This window comes from Paroedura picta, chromosome 9 (genome assembly GCF_049243985.1).
Source record: "Paroedura picta isolate Pp20150507F chromosome 9, Ppicta_v3.0, whole genome shotgun sequence".
NCBI lineage: Eukaryota > Metazoa > Chordata > Lepidosauria > Squamata > Gekkonidae > Paroedura > Paroedura picta.
Genome location: NC_135377.1, coordinates 50,661,414 through 50,689,122, shown reverse-complemented (window position 1 = coordinate 50,689,122; position 27,709 = coordinate 50,661,414). Strand labels below are relative to the sequence as shown.

The 27,709-nt window shown below is 42.7% G+C and overlaps 2 protein-coding genes across 5 annotated transcripts in view; one reads left to right on the top strand and one right to left on the bottom strand.

Moving 5' to 3' along the window:
• Positions 1–29: 29 nt before the first annotated feature.
• On the top strand, positions 30–12,176 carry MPPE1 (metallophosphoesterase 1). 2 transcript variants are annotated; one of them, XM_077352792.1, is made up of 10 exons: positions 30–135; positions 1,350–1,702; positions 2,539–2,647; positions 4,081–4,184; positions 5,276–5,356; positions 7,587–7,695; positions 8,982–9,053; positions 9,163–9,285; positions 10,261–10,401; positions 11,695–12,176. In XM_077352792.1, the coding sequence occupies exons 2-10, from the start codon at positions 1,428–1,430 to the stop codon at positions 11,878–11,880; spliced, it is 1,200 nt and encodes a 399-aa protein (XP_077208907.1). In that variant the 5' UTR covers positions 30–135; positions 1,350–1,427; the 3' UTR covers positions 11,881–12,176. The 2 variants fall into 2 exon arrangements, with proteins under 2 accessions (XP_077208907.1, XP_077208906.1); XM_077352791.1 differs by lacking the exon at positions 30–135 and adding an exon at positions 146–861.
• The window catches only part of GNAL (G protein subunit alpha L), a 156,367-nt gene continuing 139,060 nt past the window's right edge, over positions 10,403–27,709 (bottom strand). For all 3 annotated transcript variants that reach the window (XM_077352788.1, XM_077352789.1, XM_077352790.1), the window contains exons 6-12: positions 26,345–26,399; positions 23,965–24,038; positions 22,630–22,688; positions 21,248–21,368; positions 19,146–19,276; positions 15,973–16,040; positions 10,403–15,422 (exon numbers count right to left, since the gene is read on the bottom strand). In XM_077352788.1, coding sequence (XP_077208903.1) covers positions 15,276–15,422; positions 15,973–16,040; positions 19,146–19,276; positions 21,248–21,368; positions 22,630–22,688; positions 23,965–24,038; positions 26,345–26,399 — 655 coding nt within the window. In that variant the 3' untranslated portion in view covers positions 10,403–15,275. The remainder of the gene's footprint in view (positions 15,423–15,972; positions 16,041–19,145; positions 19,277–21,247; positions 21,369–22,629; positions 22,689–23,964; positions 24,039–26,344; positions 26,400–27,709) is intronic.

The following is a 27,709-nucleotide window of genomic DNA, read 5'->3' as shown; positions in this document are numbered from 1 at the left end:
GGGGGGAGGGGGGGGGGCTCAGAAGTGGGGCGCTGCAGCCGTGCAGGGGCGCGTGTAGGCCCGAGAGGCGTTGTTTGTGGCGGGGAGGCCCTTGCGTGGCGCCGCCCCCTGCAGAGCTCCTGCCTGCCTTCCCGGGTGAGTCACGCGGCCGGGACGGGGACGGGAGGGTGGTGGTGGCTTGTTCCCCCTCACCTGAGCGCCTCGCTCGGAGGCTGCGGCGCAAGGAGACACAGGACCCCTGCGCGCTTCCGGCCGCCCGCCCCCCCCGCGCCTCCCCCGCGCCTCCCCCGCCCCCTTCCCGGGATCGCCCGGAGGGGCCCCTCAGGCTGCTGCGGGGGCGGGGAGTTCGGGCGCGCAGCCTGGCGGCTCTCCCTCGGGGCCAGCGCTTGATGCCCTTGTCCTGGATCGGCCTCACGACGCTCTTGAAACCGAAAATGCCCGTCTCCCCCCGGCCACTCAAAAGGAAACCACGCCGGCTTTTCTGAGCTGCCTCTGATGGAGTGGTGGGCGCCAAGAGGATCTCTAACTTGCCAGGGTGCTGCGGGACCGTGCCTGGTTTGTTTTGCGGAAGACCGGCGGGGGCGGGTAGCGGAGACGGGGTGACTTGCCTAAGCCCACCCCCCCGCCGCCGCCGCCGCCGCCGCCGCCGCTTAGTTCATAACTCTTTTCAAGTGCGAAGGTTCTAATGCACCGAGACCGTGTTTCTGCACTGCAGCGAAGCGGAGAACTGGTTGGGTATTTGCATGGCTTTGCTTCCGGAGAAGGGCTTGGTGCCACTCTGGCGTCCTTGATGCTTCTGATTGTGGGGAGATTCGCCGCCCCTTTTCCTGCACTTGAAAGACTAATAACATTTTTTTAACGGTGAGCTTTCAGAAGTCACAGCTCGTTGCCTCCCATATCTGAGGAAGTGAACTGTAATACTCATGAAATACTCTTGAAATAAATGTTCAGCTTTAGGAGACCCCTGAGCTTCTGTTATATTCGCTATAACAGATAACAGATTAACAGGGCTACTACCTCGATGCAATTCTTTTGACAAGGCAAAGAGAGTTCTGAGTGGCCAAATTTAGCATGAACATGCTATACATATAAGGCTACTTATCACATAATACCTTGTATTTGTATTGATTTGTAATATATCTGGTATCTAAATAGAGCTTGTATATACAGTTCTTTTTTATGATCTCTATTCCTGGTAAATGAAATTCTCTGCCTTCTCTTTGTTTCCATATATTACTACAGAGCTTTTGAAGGGATTTTATTATTTATGGATGAATTGTGGTATCTCACTATATAAACAAATATTTAGCACAGGTGCTGCACAGTTTGATACTCTGTCTCTCTTGCAGGGTTTCTGGTTGAAGTGAAGGGACAGACTTAGCAGCCTGAATGAGTGGATTGTGGTGCCATCTACTGGGAGAAAGGATATGGCGTTTCTGCGCTTCAGTATTGTGAGAAAGCTCTTTTTGATGAAGAGATGCTCCCTTGCAATGAAACTGTTATGTTTGACTCTTCCAGTGATTGTCTTCTGTGAATTTGTAATTTATTACATAGTTATAATTCAGTGTCACTGGCCACAAGTGAAAACTCAGACTCCAGAGGACAGTGAACAGACTTCAAGGTTTGTCTTGAAGGCTATGTTTTTGGCAGATACTCATTTGCTTGGTAAGATCCAAGGACATTGGTTGGACAAGCTAAGGAGGTAAGAACTAACAGTAAATAACATTTTGCAAGGGATTGATATATATTTTTTGCTGCAGTGGGCACATGCTATTGGTCAGCTGCCCCCAAATTCAAAAATTTGTTTGCCCTCAACTCATTATTTTACAAGAGTTGTGCAACCAAAACCTTACTTTAGGTGCCCTTTTAAAGTCAGATCCAGGCATTGGCGTGTTCATTCCCGAGTTACGCATGTGATGAGGGAGTGATGAGGGAGTGATGAGGGAGTGAGGTGCTAAGAGTATTGAAGTGGTAGAGTGGAGTGCATAACACTAAAGACGGCAGATAGGGCATTAATTTTCACGTACTGCCCCAGTGTAAAAGCAAATCCCCTATAAATAGGAACTAGAGGAACCACAACTAAGCCTAGCTAGAAACTTGTTTTGATATGGTTTACCCCCTTACTTGCAGGAAACTTGCAATGGGTGTACATTCAGAAATGGCATCTACCCTCAGCAATGGTATGGTCTGCTTGAGTAGCCTGGACCCTTGATTGCAAGCTTTGGCTGGCACAACTTTCCAGAGGCAACCTAATCCAGCAGAAAAAATTAAAGGGTGACAACTGGGAATTTCTGAGGAGCACTCTTGGTAGTTTTCCTGTTGTCTGCTTATTACTGATGGTTTTTTTTGGGGTGGGGTAAAGCTAGATTGCATTGTACCCAATGACATTTGCTGAAGAAAGGCAAACACCTAACTATTCCCTAACTTTATCAAGGAGGAAGGTTGGTTCTTTGTGTATCTGCATGTCTCTTTCCTTCTAGCAAAGGCCTGGACAAACTTTGTGATATTAATTGGAAGGTCGTCTTTCTCTTCTCTTAGAGAGTGGCAAATGGAAAGAGCATTCCAAACTGCCCTGTGGCTGCTGCAGCCAGAAATTGTTTTTATTCTAGGTGATATCTTTGATGAAGGAAAGTGGAGCTCTTCTGAGGTCAGTATTGTGTGCAGCGATGAAATATTCTTGACAAAAATAGGGTTTTTTAAAAAATTAGTTGTACACAAAACACAGGGTCAGGGAATGAACAAGTTTCTTTGATGTGGTCTTCTTTTTGTAACCATGTTTACTAATCAGTAGCTTACGACAGGGGTAGTCAATCTGTGGTCCTCCAGATGTTCATGGACTACAATTACCATGAGCCCCTGCCAGCCTTTGCTGACAGGGGTTCGTGGAGATTGTAGTCCATGAACATCTGGATGACCGCAGGTTGACTACCCCTGGCTTTCAACATAATCTGGTTAAATAAAACTTCTTTGAAATCATTGTGCCATACTTGCCATGTGTCCTGGTATTTGACTAGGTAGTGTGGGGGAATCTTTTGTGTGTTTAGATCTAGACTGATGCTCAAGAGAAAGTTGGTTGAACGAGGATATGCTGAGTAGTGTAATCTGGGCACAGATGGAACCAGTCATGCAACATCCAGTAGCACAAAGTTGCTGAAAACCATCTGTTCATGTTGACTTAGAAATTAAGCAGTGATCCTTTGCTTACACAATTTTTTGTCACTTTTGATGTCGGATCAGTTAATGGCCCAAGTAGAAAATTGCTAATTAATCATTTCTTAAAATATGGTGCTGCATTTGAAAAATAAGATATTGTCTTTTGAAAAATATATTTTGGAAAACATGAAAGTGTTTTTTTTTTTCATTATTCTTTGTCTTTGCAGTTTCTTAGCTTAAAATGTTGCTGTGGGCATCTATCACAGCAAGTCAGAGTGCCTGCATTCTGGAACCTACCCCGTAACTTTGTTGAAATATTAATACTGAATAGGTAGCTGGTTTTAAACCAGGTTATGGCATGGGTTGATTGTAGTTAGCAGAAGTTTGGGACAAACAGTGGGTTGAAATTAATTTAAAAGAATTTTCAGTTAACATCCGGAAGAAGTTCCTGACAGAGCAGTTCCTCAGTGGAACAGGCTTCCTTGGGAGATGGTGGGTTCTCCTTCTTTGGAAGTATTTAATTAGAGGCTAGATAGCCATCTGACCGAAATGCTGATTCTGTGAATTTAGGTAGATTGTGAGTGGGGCAGAAGGGATTGTGTTGGTGCTTGGTTCTTGCTTCCCTTTCTTGCATGCCCAGGGAAATGCTGATCATCACTTTCGGGTCAGAAGGCAAATTTCTTCGAGGCCAGAACGGCCAACGCTTCTGATTTTTGTTGGTGGGGGGTATTGTCTGGGTGTGAAATTGGGACCACTGTGAGTGGGCAGATAGTTATGAGTTTCCTGCATTCTGTAGAAGGTTGGACTAGATAACCTTGGAGATTCTTTCCAACTCTATGACTCTGAAACCACATTATCTGGCAATGATGTGAACAGCCTTTTAAAGACCATTATTGAGCAACTGAAGATTTATATATTTTCTTGCAGGCTTGGGCAGATGATGTACAACGCTTTAAAAAGATGTTTAGGCATCCAGCCCACACGGAGCTAATTGTAATTGTTGGCAACCATGACATTGGCTTTCATTATGAGTGAGTATTTGGTAAAACAGAATATAGCACCATGCTGGGATTTGTCAGAATGAGAATAATTACTGCCCTCTGTACTAATCTAAGCCTACTGTTGATTGTAAGATAGAACCTTCAGTATAAAGTGTGAAGCCTTTTTCTGTATGGGAGAGGATTGCTCTGAAAAACTGAACATTATACCAGCTGTGAGTTCTGTCCTTTCCCTGCTCTTTTACAGAACATTGAAGGCCTGGGGAAGTTTTCCCTAGATACTGTGCTTCAAAGTAATATCTTTGCAAACATCATCTTTTCATCATCTTTGCCATCTGTCTCACATAGAGAATGTGTGGATGACATGGAACTGTATAGTAATTCAGGTTTGATTAAGTGAGGGGAATTAGAGCTGTATTCCCCTAGCATTGAAACCCTGGTCCATCTCTTGGTGTGCATCCAAGGGTGCATCTGGGGTGAAGCTTCCTGTTTCATCAGATGGTTTCACTGCCTCAGCTGTGGAAAATATGTCACTGTTTGAATTCCTATGATTACCTGCCAAAGTATTTGTATTTGTAGCCCCTTAAACATGAGTCGTTGGCTGTTTGTAGTACCAAAGTCATAGCCTCTTTTGTTTGCATTTGGGGGGGGGGGAGAATAAAAAAAAAGAACCAAAGGTTGGATCGAAAGGTGGCCTCCTGTCAGTGGAAGGCATTTCAGCTTGCACAAAGAATGTGATTCCGATTTTTGTAGACCTTAGAGTTAAACTATATCTTGCCTTGTTCCTGGGAATCTCCTGATCCTCGGGAGCAGTTTTTCTGATGGCACAGAGAGTTTTAGAGGATGAAACAGATGTGATCCATTCCATCGGCAGAGCTTCAGTTCCAGTTCTTTTGAGTCCAATCCATGTGTCTGAAAGTTCCCAAGAAAGAGATGGTTAAAAGCACAAAAGCCTGGGTATTTCATTCATCACATCTGACCTATGACAGTGAAATGTTTCACTAAAGTTACTGAGGAAAATAGTATGCTAAGCTGCCATTTAAATAATCTGCCCAGTATTTAAGTAGACCTGCTTAGACTGAATTCTGTGTAAAATGCAACATACTCTTTATTTTTATACACAGAATGACCGAATTCAAGTTAAAACGCTTTTCACAAGTTTTCAACTTCACTTCAGAAAAGGTGGTAACTCGGAAAGGGATAAAGTAAGTGTGATTTTTTTTTAATTAAAATATTTATTCATACTTTGTATCCTGATGTTGCCAAGGAGTTATGATGAATGGAAACAATTAATAATCAATAGATTTCTTTAAGTGTAAACCTATCCTTGCAGGTTTTTAAGACGAGCCTTTTACCAAGGTAAGAACTACTTCTAACCTAATATTAGCCGATACTTGTAATAGTGAGGCAGGAGGGCAGTCCTTGCCGCACAAAGAATATCAACACACAGGGTCATCTTTTTGGCATAAACTGGTCACAGCTTTAATTTAATAAACATGAGCAAAGGCACACCAAAGAGGAGGGGAGCAGATCCTGACTGCACCTCCCCTACTGCTGCCAGTAGACAGCAGTCCCACAGGGAGGGAAACCCATCAGCAGGCCCGCCTGTGAGGTCCGAGAAACCAGCCAGTCAAGCTTCCCCTAACCGTCAGGCCTGCTGGCTACTGGGAAGATAAGCACAGGAAACCCACACCGGCATCAACCTCTATTGGAGCTCTCCCAACTACCCCGCCATGTGATGCAGGTGACTCTCCAGACGGGAAGTGCCCCCCCCCCCCGATCCCATGTGCAGCTTCTTAAGGAAGCTCCCACCAATAGGCAACAACCTGCTCCACAGGAACAGGTTGCATCCAACTAAAGATCCGCGCCCCCATACAAACTGCCAGATGTGACGTACGAAGACAAAAAAATGAACAACCGATAAAGGCTCCAGAAACAGGGAGGGAGGGAAGAAGCCGGCCAGCAGGAACAGCAATGGCAAAGGAGGCCGTGTGGGTATGCTGGCCTCCTTTTAAGTCTGCTGCTTGTTGCTGACCCCTTTCTCTTGCGGGAATTGGCAAGAGCATGACTGTGCGCATGCACGCATGTGCAGGAGTCTGCCCAGTTCTTTATTTGCCAGGCTCCTCCATTCGTCGCAATGGCAGCCACATGTTGATGGCTGCACTTTGTTGCAGACTTTGAAATGAAGAGAGAACAATGATCAGTGTTAGCACGCTTCATTTTAACGCTTGTGTAAGTTCTCAAGCATTGAGAGTCAGGTTTGAGTCAAGCCTGAGCTAATTTATGTGGGGATAAGTTGAACTAAATACAGTGGGATGAATAATAAAGCTAGGGGATACAGTGAGATGAAGAATAAAGCTAGGAAGGATGTTGGGAGTTCCATGTTCACAGGTCTCAAGAATTGTTTCTTTATAAAGAGCAGCTCACTGTGGTCCCTCATTTTTGATCTGCAGAACTAAGTTAGGGTTTAACTATTTCCTCCTAGGTCATTTCCCACAGTTGAAACTGCAAACATGCAGCCTTTTGCATCCTCAGTGCTAATGTTTGGATATGTTGTTCTGAGGAACCGCAACAAATACCCTATTAAAATTGCCACCATATCTCTTATATTTAAGGCTTAGCAGGATAAGCTGGAAATGTTCTCTGTATTCTCTGATGCTTAAGCTGGTTGCGCTGTTTCCTCCACACTTGTATTTATAAACAAGTAGGCTGTGGTTACAAGGATTCTTTGTATGAACTCTACTAGAGGCGTTGTGTGCACTTTACTATGTTCTGTAGTTTTTTCTTGAATAACAGCATTTTAAAGCTCCACAGTGCTTTAACCCGTGCAAATTTACATAAATGAAAATACACTACATTCCTTTGTGTTGTGTGCATGAGATAAACTGATATTTTATTGAGAGGACTCAGTTTTGTTGACTGCAAACCATATTAAAGAATAGGCAAGTACATGCACACACCAGATAAACAATGATTGAGTGTTGCCTGTTTGGAGAAACTCCATGGGGGAAGCTGCTTTTCAAAAGGTGAATGAATTTGGTATTCTTTTCATATGGAGTTCACTCAGGGATGACTCCCACTTGATGTGGCTTATCCTTCCTTATTTCTGAGGAACTCTATACTGGGCAAATACAATCCAGGGAGGTAAGGTCTTGGGGCCACATTGTTGCAAGGGACTGAGAGGCAAAAGGGCACAGATTGGACCCAAGGTTACCAGTTCCTGTTTATAGATATATGCAAGAAGATGGTTGTTTATTGGACTGGTTTCACAAAATACAATGCTGAAGTTAGGATACGCGAGAGCATCAAGGAGCCTGAATTGGATCCAGCACTTCTGGCTTGTTTTGAATCTGATGAAAGCAGTGTACCCATACCATAAATATTTTGGCTGTAAAACGTAATCTGTGATTCCCCCCCCCCCCCCACTACTCTCAGTTTTGTCCTGGTGAACAGCGTTGCAATGGAAGGTGACAGATGCAAAATCTGCAGGACAGCAGAGGCAAAGCTTGCAAAGATCTCTCATAGACTGAACTGCTCACTGCAGGTGAGGAGCACATCATCCAGCAGCTCTGCCAGCAGCTCCAGTTTGTGCCTTTTCATGTGAATGTTGCTTGTTTGCTTATCTCTGAAGTTGAGTTGCTTCAGTCCGTACCCCTTAAGCATGTCTCTTCACACTTGTGGAATCAAGCAGCTCTTTTAATGCGGGAAGCTGATTTCTTTATTAAAACAAATGGGCAAGCCTTTGTTGTGGATGTGCAAATAGTGTACTTGAAAAGGCTCCCCCACGCCCAGTTTGCATCCCTCCCCCCTTTTCTTGCACTTATGGGTGTGTGTTATCATTCTATCTCATGTGGTTTTGCATGATCAGCCATTTCCTGCAGGCAGGTCTCTGAATAGATGCATGGTCTGCCCCAAGCCAAAGCTCCCTGTGTTTGGTAGAGGCATCTGCAGGGATGGAATTGTGTATCCCCAGCTGCTGTCTTCTGTTATTCTCTAGAAGTGGTTCTCAACCTTCCTAATGCTGCGACCCTTTAATACAGTTCCTCATGTGGTGACCCACAACCCTAACATTATGCAAGTGTTCTTTCACAGAAATTAAACTGAAACTGACCATTGGTGTGAAGAGCCATTGTTTATGATTGTATATTATTTTTCCCGGGGGCACTGCCGGGGCGGCTGGTGGCAAAGCGCGGGCACCTGCAGGGGAAGCAGCAACAGTGGTGGTGCCCTCCCCCCCCGCCAAGCTGCTCGCCCTGCTGTGACCCCTGTGAAAGGGTCATTCAACCCTCAAAGGGGTCCTGACCCCCAGGTTGAGAACCACTGCTCTAGACGAATGGCAGTATTATAAACAATTTTTCTGATTGAAAAACGATGGTGAAATTTCTTCCATTTCTTCCCCTGTAAAGTGATTTAAGGCAGTGGTCCCCAACCTTTTTATCACCGGGGACTGGTCAACGCTTGACAGTTTTACTGAGGCCCGGGGGGGTAGTCTTTTGCCGAGCGACGCTGCCGCTGCCAGAGACCTTGCTCCGCTTTCCCGCCGACGCCCCTGACTTCCCACCACCCATTGGGGGCACTGACAGCAGAAGCTGTGCAGTGCCACGCTGAGGGGTAGCCCCAGCCACGGCAGCCACCGGAGAGCACCAAAGGTGAGTTGGCGGTAGAGAGGCAGGGCAGCCCCCAAGGCAGCAGCTGGGGAGGAGAAGTAGGAGGAGCCACGGCCTGGTACCGACTGATCAACGGACCGGTACCGATCCCCGGAGCGGGGATTGGGGACCACTGATTTAAGGTATGTACAAAATTCCACTTGCTGGTGGTTGTTGTTGACAGGAACAAAGTCGGTACCAAAAGAAGTGCAGCGGTGTGGACAAACTTCCACCTTCACCCCCAATACTATTGCAGGTGTGTTTGAGATCATATTGTGTTTCAGCTTTATTTATCATCATATATAAGAATCACTGAACAATTTGTTAATAAATTAATGCCCTGGTTTTTACTCTGAATCCTTCAGCATTATCCTCTTTATAGAATAAGTGACTCTCAGTGTACAGGAGAAGACGCTGCTCCTCTGGATAAAAGGAATGAACCTTTCACTGAGAAGTATGATGTGCTTTCTGTAGAAGCTGCCCAAAAGGTATGCTAACTCCATCACTTTTGCTTTTAATGGAACTTGACATCCATTCCTGCTGTCCATATTCTAATTTAGATGTACAAGTAATTAGGGTTGTGTGCGTCGTCGTCCAAATCAGCCATTCCAGACCAATGCAGCCAGCGCTGCCTCATGGTAGGGGGAGGGGAGGCATGGGCGCCGGTGCATAACACGTGCCGAGTTATGCACCAGCACAAGTACCTCCCCCCCCTGCAGCGCGGTGCTGGCTGCATCGGTCTGTAATGGCTGATTTGGACGCTGCTGTGCACAATCCTACAAGTGATCCTTGATAGATGGAATGCTAGCAGGCTCTCATTGTTCTGATCTCATAGATGGGTACAGTCTCAGTGGCATCTTATGCAAGGCAAGTCTGGATTTTCGATTGCATCTGACATTTTGATTTCACCTGGATGGTGGTGCGGAGGGGGGCAGGATTACTAGCTTGGATTTGTTAACCCTGTGCGTGCACACACTGGGGAAACAGTCTACATGCTTTCCAAATGCACCAAGTAATTAAGTGAATAATTGACAGCATGACTCATCCCTGTGATATGTGCTCCATGGACTGAGAAGAATCAGGGAAAGGGAATGAGTACACAGGTGATGATGACTTTATGGAACATGTGAGTACATGTTACCTGCTGGGTCCATGGTGGGTAGTCATACTGGGAATTGGTCTATATAGTCTTTGTCTCATATGTCCAGGAGAGAGTTGACATACTTGTGGTATGTGGCTGTGGTGGTTATTTAAGATATTTATGTCCATAAAAAGCCCCAAGTAGCTATATGCTTGGGAATGGGTATGATTCCCTGCCCTGTGCGCATTCCCTGTATTAAATGGGGACACATTAAGATATTTGGCCCAAAAGTTCAAGTAAAAATACCAAGCCATGTGTTAATGTTTGTAAAAATCAGCAACAGGTAATTCAAGTAAGTCCCATTATCTCTTCCTTCATGCAGTTGTTATGGTGGTTTCAGCCCCGGCTGATTCTGAGTGGTCACACCCATAGTGCCTGTGAAGTGTTGCATGATGGGAGAATTCCAGAAATCAGTGTTCCGTCATTCAGCTGGAGGAACAGAAACAATCCTAGTTTCATAATGGTAAATTTAAATTGCTTTTATTTTGTCAGATAATTTTTCATAATATAAATCAACATAGCAATCAGCTATTTTCTCAGACTGATGCTACCTGTAGAAAAGCAAAACAAAACAGCTCCTCCCCATCCCCTCCAAAAGTACACTTAACTTGGAATACAAAGCACCCACTTTATGAAGCACATACCTGGGGAGCATTCCAGCTTGTATAGTGCAAAGTATTTTTTTCCTAGGTTTTACATCCATTTCTAAATACAAGCCAATATTTAGTACGTTTCTATAAAGAGGGTGCTGTGTAAACAATTTGACTGCAACAATCATCAGTAGTCTGCAACAAACAGTATTAAGACTTGTTTTTGCTTGGCTGATTTATTCACAAGACCACATCTTTCTGCATGGCTCTTTCATCATTCAAAAGTGCAAACTATCTCATAGGGCAGCAAAGTTCTGTTCAGATGAACCTAATAATTGTGATACAGGTTTCTTTCTTCTTCTTTTTTTTACTTTGGGTATACTAGATTACAACTTTCAGTAGATTAACCTGGAGCACAAACAGTTATCCAGTTGTAGTACACTTTAATTCTATTTTCAAAAACCAAGTCCTAAGCTACGTTTACTTTTTCAGCCTTCTGTGCATGGGAAAAGGCAAAGCAGTTACACATCTGTTTCTTAGTTCCTATGAATAGTTCTTTCACATCTAAACAAGTTAACATGATACTAAACAGTTCTGCTTGTAAAACCTGGATTCTTTTCCTTCTGTTCAGAGTGGCTGCTTACCAAAGCATCCACTTACTTCAGAATGTTCAACTTCCTGCACTCTGAAGTATGGATGTGCCCCTTGCTGTGTTACATGAAGTTCTCCTGTCCAGCTCTTTCAGTTGCTGGATCTTCCCTATGTAACACAGTATGTGAAGCCCGTTGATTTCAACGATGACCCCTTAGTGTATGCTGGATTGTGGCCAGTAGCCGTTATGTGGCTTGGGGCAGTCCATCCACATTATTTTGCAGAAACTGCCCAGCCAAATAGCTTTTTCTACTGCATTCATAGTGAGGACTCAAGTGCTTTCAGATGGCACAAAATTGGCCAGAGCAGTTCAGTGCTTAACAGTAGAATAGCTTAACACAAACAGTTTGAAAGCAAATGAGAATTTTATCTGCTAGACAGTTGAAAGCCCAGGTGCTGAGCTGGGAACTGGCCTATCTTGCCATTAAGGCAAAAAAATAATCAAAAAGCCCAATTCCAACTTGCCAACCTTTTGGCCCCATCCATGAGTAAATGGTGTTTTTTTTCTTTCTCAGGGCAGCATGACCTCGACAGACTTCTCCCTCTCCAAGTGCTTCCTTCCCCTGGAGAACACAGTTGTTGCTATCTACTGTGCCGCAGGAGCCGTGTTCGTGCTCCTCATACTAGCTCACCGTCAGTCTCTCCATGTCTTCCCTTCCCCATTTGTTCAGCATTTAATCACGAAGCATAAAGCAGTATGAAGAGCTGGACGTTTGTAATCGGTCACTGACACACCAAAGCTAAAGAACAGTCCATCAGACTACATTCATGCCAGCAAATGCGCACTTGAATTGCTAGCCCCAAAGGCAGGGTTGCCTGGACACACAGAAAGTCCTATACAGCTGATATGACTTCCCCCCCTCCCCTACAGGATTAAATTAACTGAATGCTTCATGCTGTACAAAAATATTGTATTCTACAATCAAATAAGTCATTTTTTCCTTGCTAAAGTTTTTTTTTTTGTATCAAACATGTATATTAAAAGTTTGTAACTGTACACTATAAGTCTACAAGCCTCCTCTTGTGTCTGTACTAGAGCATCCGATGCTGCTAGAGGCTTAGTCTTTCTAACTGGAAACAATTCTAAAGTGTTATTGCTGCGTGACCATCTAATGTGGTACTTCTTTTCCTTGATGTCAGCAATACAAGATGTAGAGTTATTTTACAGTAAGATGTTACAAACAAAAGGCTCTTGTTTGAGAGAAGTAACTTACTGGCCTCAGATGCGTCACTTTGCTTATATTTGATGTGAAGTAGTGTTTTAGATGGTATTTGTGTGCTGTCTACTCGACAATCATTCAGAACCCCTGGCTAGGTGGTTTGCAGACCAATGGCAAACCAAGCAGAAAAGTGAGGACAAGCCTTTTGAGCTATTCTCAATAGCTGTATGTAGTCTGTGCACATCCCACTGACTTATGTCTAAACATCTGTCTAAACATCTTCCTCCAAATAGGATGTTAGCAGCTGTTCTTCTACCCCAGTATGGTTCATGTAGAGTTTATACATAATGAGAGCACCCTGTAGATAGGACTCTAAACAATTGGTTATGAAGAGATCCCAAGCATGTCTGCTCTGATTCTAAACATTCTGATGCAAAAGGAAGTCCCATGGAAATCAATGGCATTTCCAAATGGCGCACAGGCTGTTAAGAGGGCAAACTTTGGCCACAACTTTTAGTGCCCAACTCAGTCTTGAGGCTGAGTTTTGGATGAGTCCCACATGCTTAAGTTATGGGTGCACCAATGCAATTTCGTACAACCATTGCTGACATCTACATCCTAAGTTTCTGAGTTTGGGAGGGGAGTAAATGGCATTTAAGCAGAGCTTCCCCCCATGACTGCTTTGAATTACATTTCCCCACTTTTAGCAGGCAATAGTTCACATTTTTTCTGTGACTTCAGGAGGAAGTATAGAAACATACTCATTTCTGTAACAGTGGTATCTCCGACCCTTCAAAATAAGAATTTATTTCAAATGTTCTGGGCGCATGCATGGTTATCCTAATAAAAAATCACTGAATATGACCAACGAGCAGTTTTAGAGTGGGACTAAAATGCTTAGAGATTTTTAAAAATTCACTACCTAGAAAGATTACTAATTCTTCTTTAGATTTACAATCACAACGTGTCTGTCCAATTTTCAGGAAAGGAAAAGATCGGGATTATGTAAATTAGAAACATGCTATTCTTCTAAATGTTTGTTCAGGTTGTGTTGAAATATTTCCAGGAATCATTTGTCTTTAAATTTAAACGATGAATATAATCTAAGCGATTAAATCACCTCCAAAGTTATGCAGGCTAATGCTTCTAAATCTGTTATTGCAACTATAAATTTTAAACTTTTGTACAGGTTTATCTTGGACACGGGAAAGTATGTACTCTGACATAACACCTATGTATAAAATATAAAGCAATGTTATATTTAGAGGAGGACATGCCTTATTGCTACAGCAATTCTTGCTTTTATATTGTACTGTACCACAACTTATGTGAATGTCATTTGCATAAATTATTCAAGTTTGAGAAATATTCACACATTGTGTTCTATATATGTAAAATAAATCATTTTCTAAGGTCTCTTTATTAAGAGAAATAAAAACGTCATCTTGCAACTCTTAGGCCAGACATGAGGGTTACAGCTTTTCTTCTTTCTTGCAATTTGCTAGCAGAATGAAACAGCTGTTGCAACAAAGACACAAGAGCCTTTTATCTGATGGTGCTGCCATATATTCACAATCTGCCTCTGCAACTGTGAAAGATCTCTGAATGACCAAAGAATTACCCAACAGACTTTTCTAAAAGTAAAAACAAAACCCTTGATTCCCAGGAGAACAACACCAGGTTGCAAATTGGACACTTGAATCAATTTCAGTGTTTTAAAGCTGAGACTGAGAGAAAGGCATGTTGCTGCAACATCTGGTGGCGATAACTTACTTGGAAAGGTAATGACTAAAATTTGCATAATTTATAATTTTTTATACTAAAGAGCATTTTTTAAAATATAAACCGGAAAAAACCCCTAAACTCTACAGAGAAGTTTTTTACCTCCAGCCACAGCTGCAGGTAAAGTTGACATCAAGCTGTACAGCGCAATCAAAAACGTACTTACATCTTAGCTCAATTTACAGGTACAGCCATAATCAAGGCACAAAGATCTTCTACAAGTATTTTTCTTCAATAAAATTGTACAAAATAATATTACACTTTACAGTCTGTACAATATAATAAACCAGCAGTAAAACAAAAATAATATGTATATATATATATATATATGTATATATATATTATATATAGGGAGAAGACTGTTGTCCAAAAATTATCTAAGCTAGTCGGATCATTTTTAGACAGAACAAACAACATAAATGAAGGTGGTAGATTTTCTGCCTAGATGCAGTAGGCTGAAAGAGTAGCTCTAAATTCAAATGCCTGAGGTGCGTGGAGACTCTTACTCCAAACTCGTCTTTCTGGTGCCTCATTTTCTATTCTATCTCCTGTGCCAATAATGGCTTAGAAGAGGTCCCTGGATCAGTGGACCTGCAGCTCAGTTGTGTTAAAACTGAGTGTTATAAATAGTGTGGTGCTGCTACATCATGCATGTATACATCCTCAACATTATTTCATAACCTGATACAAAGTGCATTATTCCCCCCCCCCAATCCATCAAGTACTCTTCAGTGTTGCAGTGAAAAAGGGACCCGCGCACATTATAGGTAAGTCCTGGTATCACCCACCTAGCAATTACCAGCATGAACAAGCAAACCTGCTGGGGGGGGGGGGGAAATGAGCAGGCTGTGTCCAATTAATTAAAAGAACCCCCCACCCCAAATGCAACCAGACCCAAGGAAACAGAGGTAGCCAAATGGCATAGTGGAATGACAAAGTAGTGGTATATCAAAATTAAGCACATATATTGCCTGTAAGGGTATAAACACGGTGTGGGGGGGGGGGGGAGATGCTGCAAATCAGCCAAAAGGCTAACTGAAGTAAACAAACCGAGGCTGCAGACGTATCTAGACAGCAACTTCCTCCATTTTTTGTTAGGAAGTTTAGAAAGAAAGAGAAGCTGCTTAAAACCACAGGCTCTATGGTAGTCTCAGTTACAATAGTTCATACTGGCGAAGATGCATTCTCTGAATGATGTCTCTACAATCGTTGAACACTCTGCGTATGTTTTCTGTGTCCACTGCACATGTAAAATGTGGGTAGCAGTAATGCTTTCCATCTCCAGTGGCAGTGCTTATTCTCTGTGAAACAAAAACTCACATAAGCTCAAGAATATTCAAGAAGTACAAACTACAAGTTCTAGGGGCTAGTTATGAAAACACGTGAACTCAGCTTTGAGAAGTAGAAGACCAACTCTGCAAGATGAGAGAAACAAAACACAGAACTAAACCGATGGTGAGATGCCTCTTACATCTATTTTAGCTGCCTTAGCGGCCCTGATGGGGCCCAAAAGGCAGGGCATACATTTTGTAAATAATAATAAATAGTAATGTAAGTAATACTTACTACCCATCAGCCAGCTGCCACATAGATGGGCCAGATGTCAAAGTCAGTCTGGCTTAAAATGGAAAGAAGCACCAAATAGAAGACTTACAGAATTTTGTGACATAGGTGGGCAAGTGATTTGGTAGGCTTTTCCTGATTTTCACAAGTTAGGGACAAGAATAGTTAATTTCAGTTGCTGCTCTTCAAGTTGCTGCCACTTTTGTCTGTAATATTTAATGTTATCAACTAATCTTAATGAAAATAACAATGAATACAGTTCCCCAAAATGTTTTAAAAGTTACTTACTAAAAATTCATCCCGGATAAAAAACTTTGCTCTTGTAACTTTGGGATCTTCTCCTGCATCTGGTGTTGCTGTTATGAATGTGAAATAAATAAGAACAGACTATTACTAAGAAAAGGAGAGCATGACTAGACCAAAGAGTTGGGGGGACAGACCAAGACTACTTACTAGCTTCCATCTATGGAAAACTCATGGATGATATTCCTGGAATGCGAGGCCTTTACTCAGATAGAACTAGCTAAATGCATTGACATATTCCTTATCTAGAGCTTCTAGAACAACAATATACTTTACAACAGGGTTTTCAGGCATATCAGTTTTAAAATGCTCTTGTAATATGCATGGATCACAATGTCCTGATAATTATTTTGTCATGTGGTGATTATTTCACATGGCAACACTTAGGTGAGTCAGATATTGTTGCAACACTTCAGTATTTAAGAAGAGACGTATAAAATTTGCTCTCAGGGTAGCTGGTGTGGCTGCATGGAATTTTCACTTGCAGTCCAGCTTCTGTAGGGGAAAGGAAATTTGTCAAAATTTCACACACAAGATGATGGAGAACTGGGAGGAGGTCATGAGAATTAGCAAAGCTAAAGGCCTAGAAGCAAAGAAACTGATGAAGTTAGACTGAGAAAGAGAAACGTGAAGAAGAGTTGGATTTTATACCCTGCTTTTTCACTACCCAAATGATTCTCAAAGCAGCTTACAATTGCCTTCCCTTCCTCTCTCCAATATAGACACCCTGTGGGGTAAGTTGGGCTGAGAGAGCTCTAAAACAACTGTGACTAATTCAAGGTCACCTGGCTGGCTTCACGTAGAAGAAAGGGGTACCAAACCCAGCTCTCCAGGACAGAGTCTGCCACTCTGAACATATATACCATGCTGGTTCTTATGGGCATTAAGGCAAAAGGGGACTAAATCAGAGGTTGGCCGTGAGTATACCCCACCCCCTTATATGTTCAGTATTTGAGAGAAAGGAGGGACTCATTACTGCGGTACTGAATGTTGCAAATGGGGAGGAGGCTGGGGAGCTCTTCTCACCGGGGCTACTGCTGCTGAAGTGGCAGGTCCTGCTAACATCACCAATCCTGTCAGGTGTTGGTGGCTTCTTCCTCCCTCCCTGCGGATTTACCCTCTCTTGGCTCTGGCCTCTGCTGAAGCCAAGTACACATATTACTGCCAGGTGCTAATATAGCCCTGCCTTTTCTAGTCTGGCTGTATTAATATCCATTTGGACAGAAAAAAGCTGAAAGGGGCCATACAATTCTCAGGGCCTTAGTACTCCAGGCAAGGCTTTGCTGGAGGGTTCTTACCCAGAGGGATTGTTCCCTGTTGGATCTGAAGAGCTCTGGTCAGGTGACTAAGTATTTTAAAGAGACCAACAAGTAATCTGAAAAGCAGGACCTCAAGGAGGAGACATGGGGTTCAATCCAAATAACTGAAAGCTTTGTTCATAGCACTGATCTCCCCCCCCTCTTGTCTTCAGCAGCCCCCTTTATCACCCCAAAAGCTGCTCCTAAGGGTTGGGGGACCCTTGGAAAGCAGCACAGGTAGGCAATAGCTACAATGGAAAAACATCTTCTATACAAGCAGAAGGGAATAGGAGCACCTTTTGTTCTAGCTCAGGGAACTGAAGAAAGAAGGACCCAATAAAGACTTGGGTTACAGACAGCAGAGTTCATGGCAGAAGGGTGAGAAGACGTAGATTGTCAGTGAAGGAGCCAGCGTGTCACTGGGCTAGTAGACCTAGGGGGAAGTTGGTTAGCTGTAGTTTTTATTGTCACTTCAGCATTATAAGCTGGCATTCCTTCTGGTGTTTTTTTTAAACAGAAAAGATATGTGTATGCAGAGATCTTAAAATTTAGATGCAAAGAAAATCCATAAGTTTATTAACATCTTTGGAGAATACACCATATTACTGAGGATATGTCATTTATTTGACTACATAATTTGGTTCTTCCATTTGCTTAATAAAGGGTTCCTGAAGTGTATCATTTTTTTCGTATGTTATAAAGTAATGTCAGCATTTAAAGTAGCTTAATCTGTAATCTATAACCATGAATAAAGCTGGTAAGGGGTGCTGGGAAGAGCTGGGACTCACCGCCCAACCACCAATCAGGTCAGCCCTCCTGGCTGCTCCATGCCTGATTGGCCATCCATCCAATGAATGGCCAATCAGGAAGGATGTCCTGTCCCTGGTTGCCCCCCTTCCAACTTCTTCCGTTTGGAAGATGTTCCAGCCCAGTAAGCAGGAGCTGAGAGGGAGGGCAGAGGGCCTGGGACTGTGTGCCGGTGGGGGGGAGGGAGTCTCTGCCAGCGCTCCAGCCACTCCGCACAGCTCCAGCCACAGCCTTGCCACGCCTTGGTAGAGCTGCTAGGGCAGTGGGAGGAGAAGCGGACTGCCTGTCAGCACCTCCTTCCTGCCCCGAATAGGCCTGCCAAGGCATCTGCAGGCCTTGGTGAGTCTTTTGTGGGGGGCAGTGCCTCCCCCCACCCTTAAAAGACCTGTGGTTGGGCGGAGTGTGACCTGCCTGTTGTATTCAGAGATCCAATGGGATTTTCTGCTAGTAATTTTTATAAAACCTAGATTAATATATTGGGAAAGTTCCTTTCCCCCCAATATCTGGGAAAAACAATTCTAACTGCTGTTAATACATTACAATCAGCACTTGGTATATCTTAGGAAATATAATTAAGTAGTAATATTTCCGAGCTAACTGGAATCTCATAGCCTAAGTCCTGCCACAACTTATTTACTATGATTTTTCAAAAGTTTTTGCATAGAAATATTTCTATCATAAGCATATAAAGTCAATGTTAGGAGATTTGTAATATTAACTTAAGGTTGATGAAGATATATATTTTAGATAACCTCTGTGGTAGAAGATACCACGTGTATCAATTTTACCTTTTCTTTAAATAAAAGGCACAGTGAAAAGAAGGAACCCACAGAAAGAGCACATTTGCAAACTGAGCTGGCAATTCCTTAAGACACCACAATGGCCGAGAATCGATGGTAAGGAATGGAAACTGATTTGAACTAGCCACTCACTTCTTTGGCTGCAAATTTTCATTACTGATCTTAAGAATAGATCAAAAATGAATTTCAGCTTTGAGCAGATACATGTGCAAAATGTTGGCTATTTGAACCATGCTATGGTTAAAAATCTCACCATCTTCAGGTACAGTGTAACGTACAAATTCTGGAAAATAATCTTCAATTTTAGACTTCCCCGCCAAGACCTTTTCGGCCAGCATGTCTTGTTTATTCAAAAACAAAATAATGGATATTGTCCGTAACCACCTGCAAAGACAAACAAAATTTCAGTATCATTTCATAAAAATGAAATAATTGACTTACGGAATCAAAACAAAATCTTCAGAACTGCATAATCAAAGATACCACTGAGAGACCCACACAGACTTGCAAGGAGCATCTCATTTCCCCTTCTTCCAGTATTTTCTCTTTCGCTTCCTTGAAAGTCTCAGGATATCCCATTTGCCCTCCTGTCTTCAGCTTTCCCTCCTTCACTCTCACTGTGAGTCCTCAGGAAAACTGGCCCAGTTATAAAGTGGGGAACCTGAAAGGACTCATGGGAAGTGACTCACTTTCCCCTGCACCCCTCTCCACATTATTTCCTCTGCCCATCCCAGCCACATATCCTCATCCTTTCCTACTTCATTTTCTCTTTCCCTGCCACTAACCAACCAACCTTTATCTGTCACCCACCTGCAGATATATTATTTATTTACTTAATTTGTGTCCTGCTTTTCTACACAATGGAGACTCAAAGTAGTTTACATCACTGTCCTCCATTCTGTCCTCACAACAACCCTGTGCAGTAGGTTAGGCTGAGAATATGTAATTTTTCACAGTCAGAGTAGTTCAGCAGTGGAATAGGCTGCCTAAGGAGGTGGTGAGCTCCCCCTCACTGGCAGTCTTCAAGCAAAGGTTGGATACACACTTTTCTTGGATGCTTTAGGATGCTTTGGGCTGATCCTGCGTTGAGCAGGGGGTTGGACTAGATGGCCTGCATGGCCCCTTCCAACTCTATGATTCCATGATTCTAATTTACTAATAGACACCCAATGAGCTTTCACAATAGAGTGGGGATTCAAACCTGGCTCTAATCACTACATAGCACTGGCTTTTGTGTGTCTGCATGTGCATGGGGGGTGATGGGCTGCTGTTGAACAATAACCAACAACCAGGCTTGGGTGAGTCATGTAAGTGGCATTATAGCAAGTTGCCTACTGGCTGCTATCGAACATGGCCCCACAGAGTCCTCCCTCAAAAACCCAAACAGCTCTGGGAGAAAACACTCCTCCTCACCCCCCTGCCTGTTATTGTCAGAAACCAAAACTTAAATACGGTTATGGCTGCCTAGCAATTGCCACTGAGGACATCTGTTACTTACAGCAACAGGTGCTCTTCTTATCTGGGTAGAGGGTCCCCATGTTTCTTTTTTTTACATTTCAGATTTTTCTGCAAACCTCAGGCATTTCTCTGGTTTGTAGAAAGATCAGTATTGCCTGCCCATGGTCTCAATCTCCAGATTTAAACATCCATGGGCCATGATGACTATTAGATACTAATATTGGCTCTAAAGCTGTTTCGGTTTATGACTGCTGATACAGCCATCTTCGATCAATCTTATCAAAAATTCACATAAGCTCTTTTATAGAATTCAGTACCAAAACCACATCCATACGTTAGACAATGTTTGGAGCAACTGAATGTAATTTACCAAAATACTAAAGCAGTGGTTCTCAACCTTTTCTTCGCCATGACCCCAACTTTGGCGGTGGCAGCAGTGTGTGTGTGCACATGCGCACATACAACAATCGAGGTGGCGTGGAGGCAGCCATTACCATTTCTCCGGCGCCTCCACATGCCACCAGCCACAGAGGGCAACCTGGCGACCTCGGGGAAGGGGCCGCGACCCCAAATGGGGTCATGACCCCAAAGTTGAGAACCACTGTGCTAAAGGCTATTTTATTGTCTTTACCATGTTAATATTTTATTTATTTGTTTATTTCATATATTTGTCCCCAATGGGTGACAAAGTGGCTTGAATTGTGCTTCTCCCTAGCATTTTATCCCTACAACAATCCTAAGAAGTGGTTTAGGCTGAAAGTGTGTGACTAGGGCAAGGTCACCCAGCAAGCTTCCATAGCAGAGTAGGGATTAGAACCCTGTCTCCCAAATCCTAGTTGGACACTAACTACTACACCAGGCTGGTTCTATGAATATAGGTCTGCTGTTTTTTTTTACCTGTTGTTCCAGATACTTTTGAAAAGGTCCAAAGACTCTCGTAGTCTGTTTGTGTTATTGTCTTCCCTTATGACCATGTTATAGCTGCTACAGGCCACGACAAAGATAATAGCTGTGACATCTAAGGAAGAATGTGCAACAGACAGAATAATAATAATAATAATACATCAGGAAGGCTTATTTTTCTGGACACAAGTAAGGATGATGATGGCTAACAAAACAGGTTTTATGTTGGTAACTACAAACACAGTCTAGGCTATATAAAAATATTGTAAAGCTTTCTTAAGCTTAATAAATGTAGGTACTAATTGACTTTTGTTTTTGTTTGTTACTATAAACCAATGTAAATGCCGGTGTCCTTTGCCTATTTTGAAAATACTTGAATTTTATTCAAATGGAGGAAAAAGAACATGAGAAAACTAACTAGGTAATATTGCCTCAAGTTTGGCTTCTGTTGACTTTGTACTTGGTGCCTCAACTAAAATTATTCTCCAGTATTATTAACTGTATGTACCACATTTTCTTTCTGCTCTCAGCTTTTTAATGGACCAGTATAGCACCAATGGTCTGGGACTGGTGTACCTGTGGGATGGTCTTCTCCCTTCTATTCCTCCAAGAGCACTAAGATCTGTGGAACAGCACCTGCTCAGAATCCCCAGCCCAAAGGAGGTGAGACTGGCCTCACCCAGGGCCTTTTTGGCCCTGGCCCCAGCCTGACAGAATGTGCTCCTGAAGGAGATCAGGGCCCGTGGGACCTTAATTGGTTCTGCAGGGCCTGTAAAATGGAGCTACTTCACCAGGTTTTAGATCAGGGCCTACAATAACAACCACCAATCATGGCTGGTCGCACTGCTGAGAGATTAACTTCTGATGCTACCCCCCACCGCGCCTAGGTGATTAGTTGGGGGCATTCAGATATGTAATATTTTAGATGAATAATGCTTTTAATTTATATGATGTATATGATATTTTTGCAAACAACTGAAAGGGTAGGCTAAAATATTATTATATTATTATAGATATTTGCTCAATAACTGTTTATTTTCATAATGGCTTTTAATTCTGAGAATAAATGCTTCTTATTCATATGTGCTGCTTATTCTGAGAAGGCCAAGGTTGCAACTTGATACTAGCCATGCTGAAGATGGTTGAGTATTCTATCCAGGATGGAGATAAGAGGGCTTCTCTCCCCTCCCTTCTTTAACGTGCAGCCTGATAAAGAGGTCTATAAACCTTAAAAATTGTGCACTGTATTATTTTGGTTGGTCTTATTAAAAAGCGTTCTGTAGTTTACTCAGCTAAATGTAAAACTTCAGTTATCTAGACACTTGAATAAGAAAATCACTCTCAGAATGAACATGAAATGTGAAAATAGCACTCACCATTAAAACATTGGATCCATTTTCTTCTTTCATCTCTCTGACCACCGACATCAAACATGCTGTTGAAAAAAGAGGGTATCTTTTAGTATGTATAAACAAAGTCACACTTTTCATGCTATGTTGTACTTCTTCTGCAGTTCCAAATAAAATGGAAGTAAATATTGCAAGAAAGAAAAAGAGACATTCCCTTTGGGCTCTCCGCAAATATTTACACATTCCTATACTGGCTGCAAAACATAAAAAGTCCAGTTCTTTGGAGCTGTGTTCCTGCAGTATTAACAGGCAGTTGGACAAGTGGGAACGGGGGAAAAGAGCTCAATTATGCAAAACTTCTGGCTGGAGTGTGTGCAAATTTACACATATGTATACCAGCCCAATTAGGTGGAGAAGTTAAAGAAAGTGGGCCAGGTAAACCCACTGAGACAAGGTCCAGGATTCCACCTCTATCTAGTTGGTGCCAGAGATCATCCATCAAGGCAACCAATATGGTCTCCACCCCATGGCCAGGATGGAAGGATGATCCAGTCTAGGCTGTGGTCTACCTCTAGGCTGTAGTAGAATATTCCTGAGTATAGCTCCCCTCCCAAGAGGATGGAAGTTTTAAAATAGTTTATTGGGAACAAAACTGTTGCAGCCAGATTACCCTACAAGCTAATACCCTACATCAGTGGTTCCCACCCCCGGTCCGGGGACCGGGACCGGTCCGTGGATCAGTTGGTACCGGACCGCAGCTTCTCCTCCTCCTCCCTGGATGCTGCCTCAGGGGCTGCCCTGCCACTCTGCTGCCAGCTCACCTTTGATGCTCTCCAATGGCCGCCATGGCTGGGGCTCCCCCTTGGTGTGGCACTGTGCAGCTGCTGCTGGCAGCACTCCCCAGTGGTTGGCGGGAAGTCAGGGGCGCCGGTGGGAAAGCAAGTGGAGCAGGGGCTCAGGGGCTGGTGACATCCCTCGGCAAAATACTACCCCCCCCCCCCGGGCCTCAGTAAAATTGTCAGGCGTTGACCAGTCCCCGGTGATAAAAAGGTTGGGGACCACTGCCCTACATGCTGATTAAAATTCCATTTTTATGAACTGTGTTAGTTAAGTGGGAAGAGAATGTTGAATCTCAAAACCTGGACATGAGTGTGACATTTGGATTAGGTGTTGTAACATACTTTTTCTCCTTAGCTTCTTCATATGAAGTCATGAAAATATTTCCACTGAAGTGTGAAAGATTAAGGACCATTTAACAGAACTATTTACCAAACAATAAGCGTTAATTTAGAAGTAAATATTTTGTTGTCTGCATTACCAGTGATTACAAAATGATATGTAGATTATTAATAGTGTACTTACTGAAAGTTTACTTTATCTACTTGAAATCTTGTTTCAAAAATCCCCGATGTCAGAACCCTGCATCTCAAGAGGTCCTGAGAACAAGAAACAGAATAAGATCAGTGAGGGACCTGCCAAGACTTGTGAGGGGCATCTCATTTTCTCCTTCCCCAATCCTTCCTCTTTCCTTTCCTTGAAAACATCCTTAGCCTCTCTGTTTCTTGCTAATTTCATTCCTTCACAACCACTAGCCAACCTATCTTTACCTGAGCAGCTGCATTCAAGTATTCTCTCCTTCTTTAACCATACTAGTCTCTCCCTGGGAAAAGCCTGGCCAGGTCACATGTGTCCTGACTAATGGTCTGGGCCCACCTGCATGGTGGGGAACCCACAAAGACGCTGAAGGGCACCTTAACCCCCCTTATTTCTCTTTTCCTGGCAACCCCTATATCCTCACCTTTTTCAGCTTCTTTCTCTCATTCTCACGTCACCAAACACCCTATATTTTACCTGCCGCTGCATCTGCAGCTATAATAATTATTTATTTACTGCATTTATACACCATACTTCTCTATCATGCGATCCAACTCAATGGATAAAGCTATTATGCTAGGATAGGTCAGTGGAAAATGGAAACCAGGCTTACAAAGAGCATGGTGGTTGGACACGAATGGAATGGACACTGGCCAGAACATTGCCCAGCTGAGGGAGGTGGTGTGGGATTGTGGAGACAGCTGTACCATGGGATCGCCAAGAGTTGGACACGACTGAATGGCTGACAATAATAACATACCCCATACTTTGCTACAACTGCAACCCAAAGCAGCTCACATCATTCTCTTCCGTTTTATCTTTGCAACAAGCCTTTGAGAAGGTTAGGCTACGAGTGTGTGACTGGCCATGGTCACTCAGCAAGATGCCATAAAAGAGTGGGGATTGAACCTAGTCTCCAGATCCTAGTCTCTAACTACTACGATACTCTGGATGGCTACAGTTAAGCAATAGTGAGCACCTGAGTATGGGTGGCTGCAGGCCTTGGTCTTAAGGTGTCTTCCTTCAAAGGCCAAATAGCCCTGGAAATAGCCCTGCTCCCATCCCTACCTTATCCGTACAAAAATCAAGGTGAAGGCTAGCTACAGTATTATGGTTGTCTAGTAATGGCCACAGAAGATATTTGTTTTTAAAATTACATAAATCAGTACTTCAGTACTGGATCAAAACATAGTCAATATCTTCAATCTGTAGAGTATGTGCTTTTTTGTTTAAAACATACATTTCATAACTCAACTGATGACTTTTAATTTTAAGTATTTTGTCAACTGTAATCTAAAACTATTATTTATATTATACAATGTCCATGTAACCTCCAGTATCTAGGTTTTCCCACAAGACCTCTCAAGACCTGTATCTACAGAAGTTGTATCAAAACTCCTCTTGTCTAGTATTTTATCACCTTCACTCACACTGGTAATGACCTGCCTTTCTGGGTGCAGAACAAGTCTTGGCTTTTCTGCATCAAGTTCACAAATAGCTGAGGAAAAAAGAGACTCTGGATTCTCAGAATGGAAACTTTATCACTACATGAAGCTATTGACTGGTTGTATATGTACTGATCCATGATGTGCCCTGTATGATTACTTTGAGTGGGGACATACTCAATAATACTATAGCTTAATTACTCATTGATACTCTGCCATCTGTCTCTTTCACAGAATGGTTGTACAAAGTTGTAATCTCTGATGGATGTGGGCTCCTCAATAATATGCAGGCCTGAATAACTTTATAATTTTATTGGGAGCAACAGTATTCCATTTAGTTGCTTCTGTTCTTTATTAACTTTATTTTGAAAAAAAACCTCTTTATTTTGGCCACTTTGTGTGTTACATTTTGATAATAACCTTACATATATATTTTTTTTAATTTTTAAAATTCATCTACAACTTGCCTTGCCAGGAACAAATATTTTATACTTTAAGTATGTATTATTATTGCTGCCTTGAAACTTTTTGGAAGTAAATTACTGTCCAGCTTCTGTATGGGTCTGACTGGATATAACCCACAATATTTTATGGAGAAATTTGACTCTGCCTGAGAATACACCAGATGTCTCATAGCTATTAGCATAGTTTTTGCAATCCCTATATTATGAACTCATGTTTTCCTTATCTGGCACATTTTCCTACTTGAAATACGTTAAACAGACTGTTTTTCTAGAGGTAGTTTAATTTAAAAAAACAACAACAACCCTGTTTTATTTATTTACTCACCTTAGGTCTTGACTTAGCTAGGCAAAATATAGACTTATATATATGTTCTAAATAAATAAATACATTTAAACTGCATTTGAAATAATGTGTAAAATCAACGTAGTTCATTGCAAACCACATCCTCTTTTACTCACCTGATCTGTGGGCGTGTAATCAGGCAAGCTGACACTGTCTATTCTTTCTAGAAAGCTGAAAGAAATCATAACTGTTAGGCGTGGACGATAATCTTGCAATAAACTTCCATCAAGTCCTGGACTTCCCCAATTATGCTAGATAATCTTAGAAACAGCTTCAAGTTCTCAGCCAAAATAGACAAATGGTATTTTCTGTCCACAAAGCAGCATTTATCAGATTCTTGCTGCACTGTAGGGGGCATCAGTTTCAGACAAGCAAAAACTTTCTTGTAGAAGTTCATTCATTCATAGTATTCAGATCACAAACTGCAGCAAAGGATCCTTCCGTGTTTCAGTTCTACATTTAGGAAACCCACAAATCCACCAATAGTTTCACTCTCAGAAGATAAGTACAGACAAAAGACTCAGATTATAGTAATAGTGAAAGGTAAAGAAGCAAAATCTGGAATGTTTTTCTAGGTAAAGAGTAAATCTAGCAGGGTTAGCCCTGATTCGGACGGATGAGAAAACCTGTTGTCATGGCAACTAGGCAGGATGGCTGCCAGGAAGATATGCTGGGGGAAATCTATAATGATTTTAAAAAGTAACAGGCAGCATGCAGGAAGGAATGCCTTTCCAGAATATTAGTTTACAGTACAATATGCATAGTTGTTGCTCAGCAGCAAAATTTAGGGCCTTTTCGCACAGGGATCTTTGTTGCAAATTGTTTGCGAAATGAAAAATCGCCATTTAAAATAGTGGAATTCGTCGTTATGCATACCTGCCTTTGTAGTGGAATCAGTTGCGTTTTTTAGCGTTTCCCACAGGCTTCCGGTCTCGGCAGAAATCGCTAGAAAGGAAGCGCTATTGCCAAGCTCGTCCCGCCCCTGGCCGTCAAGCAGCCAATGGGCAGCCGTTAGCATGCTCCCAAACAGCCCCTTTCCCTTTAAGAAAGGTTTTTTAAAAAAAAAAACGACCCATAGCAACGAATCTAGGTAGATTCGTTGCTACGGAGAGACCCATCCAGCTGCCTAATGTGACCTGTCGCTTGATTGTATGATCGTTTGCACGCTGCCTCGAGTGATAAAAAAAAAATCCCCCCCCCCTCTCACGGGCCCGATTTTCGGCTGAATTTATGTGTAAAAAATAAAGGGACTTTATTTCAGCAAACGGGCTTTTCAGTGGTTTGTGCTTAGTGACTAAAGGTGAAGGACTGAAGCCAGGGAAGCCTCTAAACAGAAAGAGGCTCGCCGGTGCGTTTATCCCCGCTCGCTCGGAGAAAAAAAAATGGCGATCGCTTCGCCGGAAGTTTGGAGGAGAGAGCCAGGGGGAGGGACTTTGAAGAACCAGCAACAATGGTAACGCACAGGTCTTTAGCGCTACTGT

Bases quoted from the DNA above. Each gene is read 5' to 3' on its own strand.
- MPPE1 (XM_077352792.1), top strand. From the start codon at position 1,428: ATGGCGTTTCTGCGCTTCAGTATTGTGAGAAAGCTCTTTTTGATGAAG. The intron at 2,648-4,080 runs GTCAGTATTGTG...ATTTTCTTGCAG, and splicing joins GAAAGTGGAGCTCTTCTGAG to GCTTGGGCAGATGATGTACA. The intron at 9,286-10,260 runs GTATGCTAACTC...TCCTTCATGCAG, and splicing joins CTGTAGAAGCTGCCCAAAAG to TTGTTATGGTGGTTTCAGCC.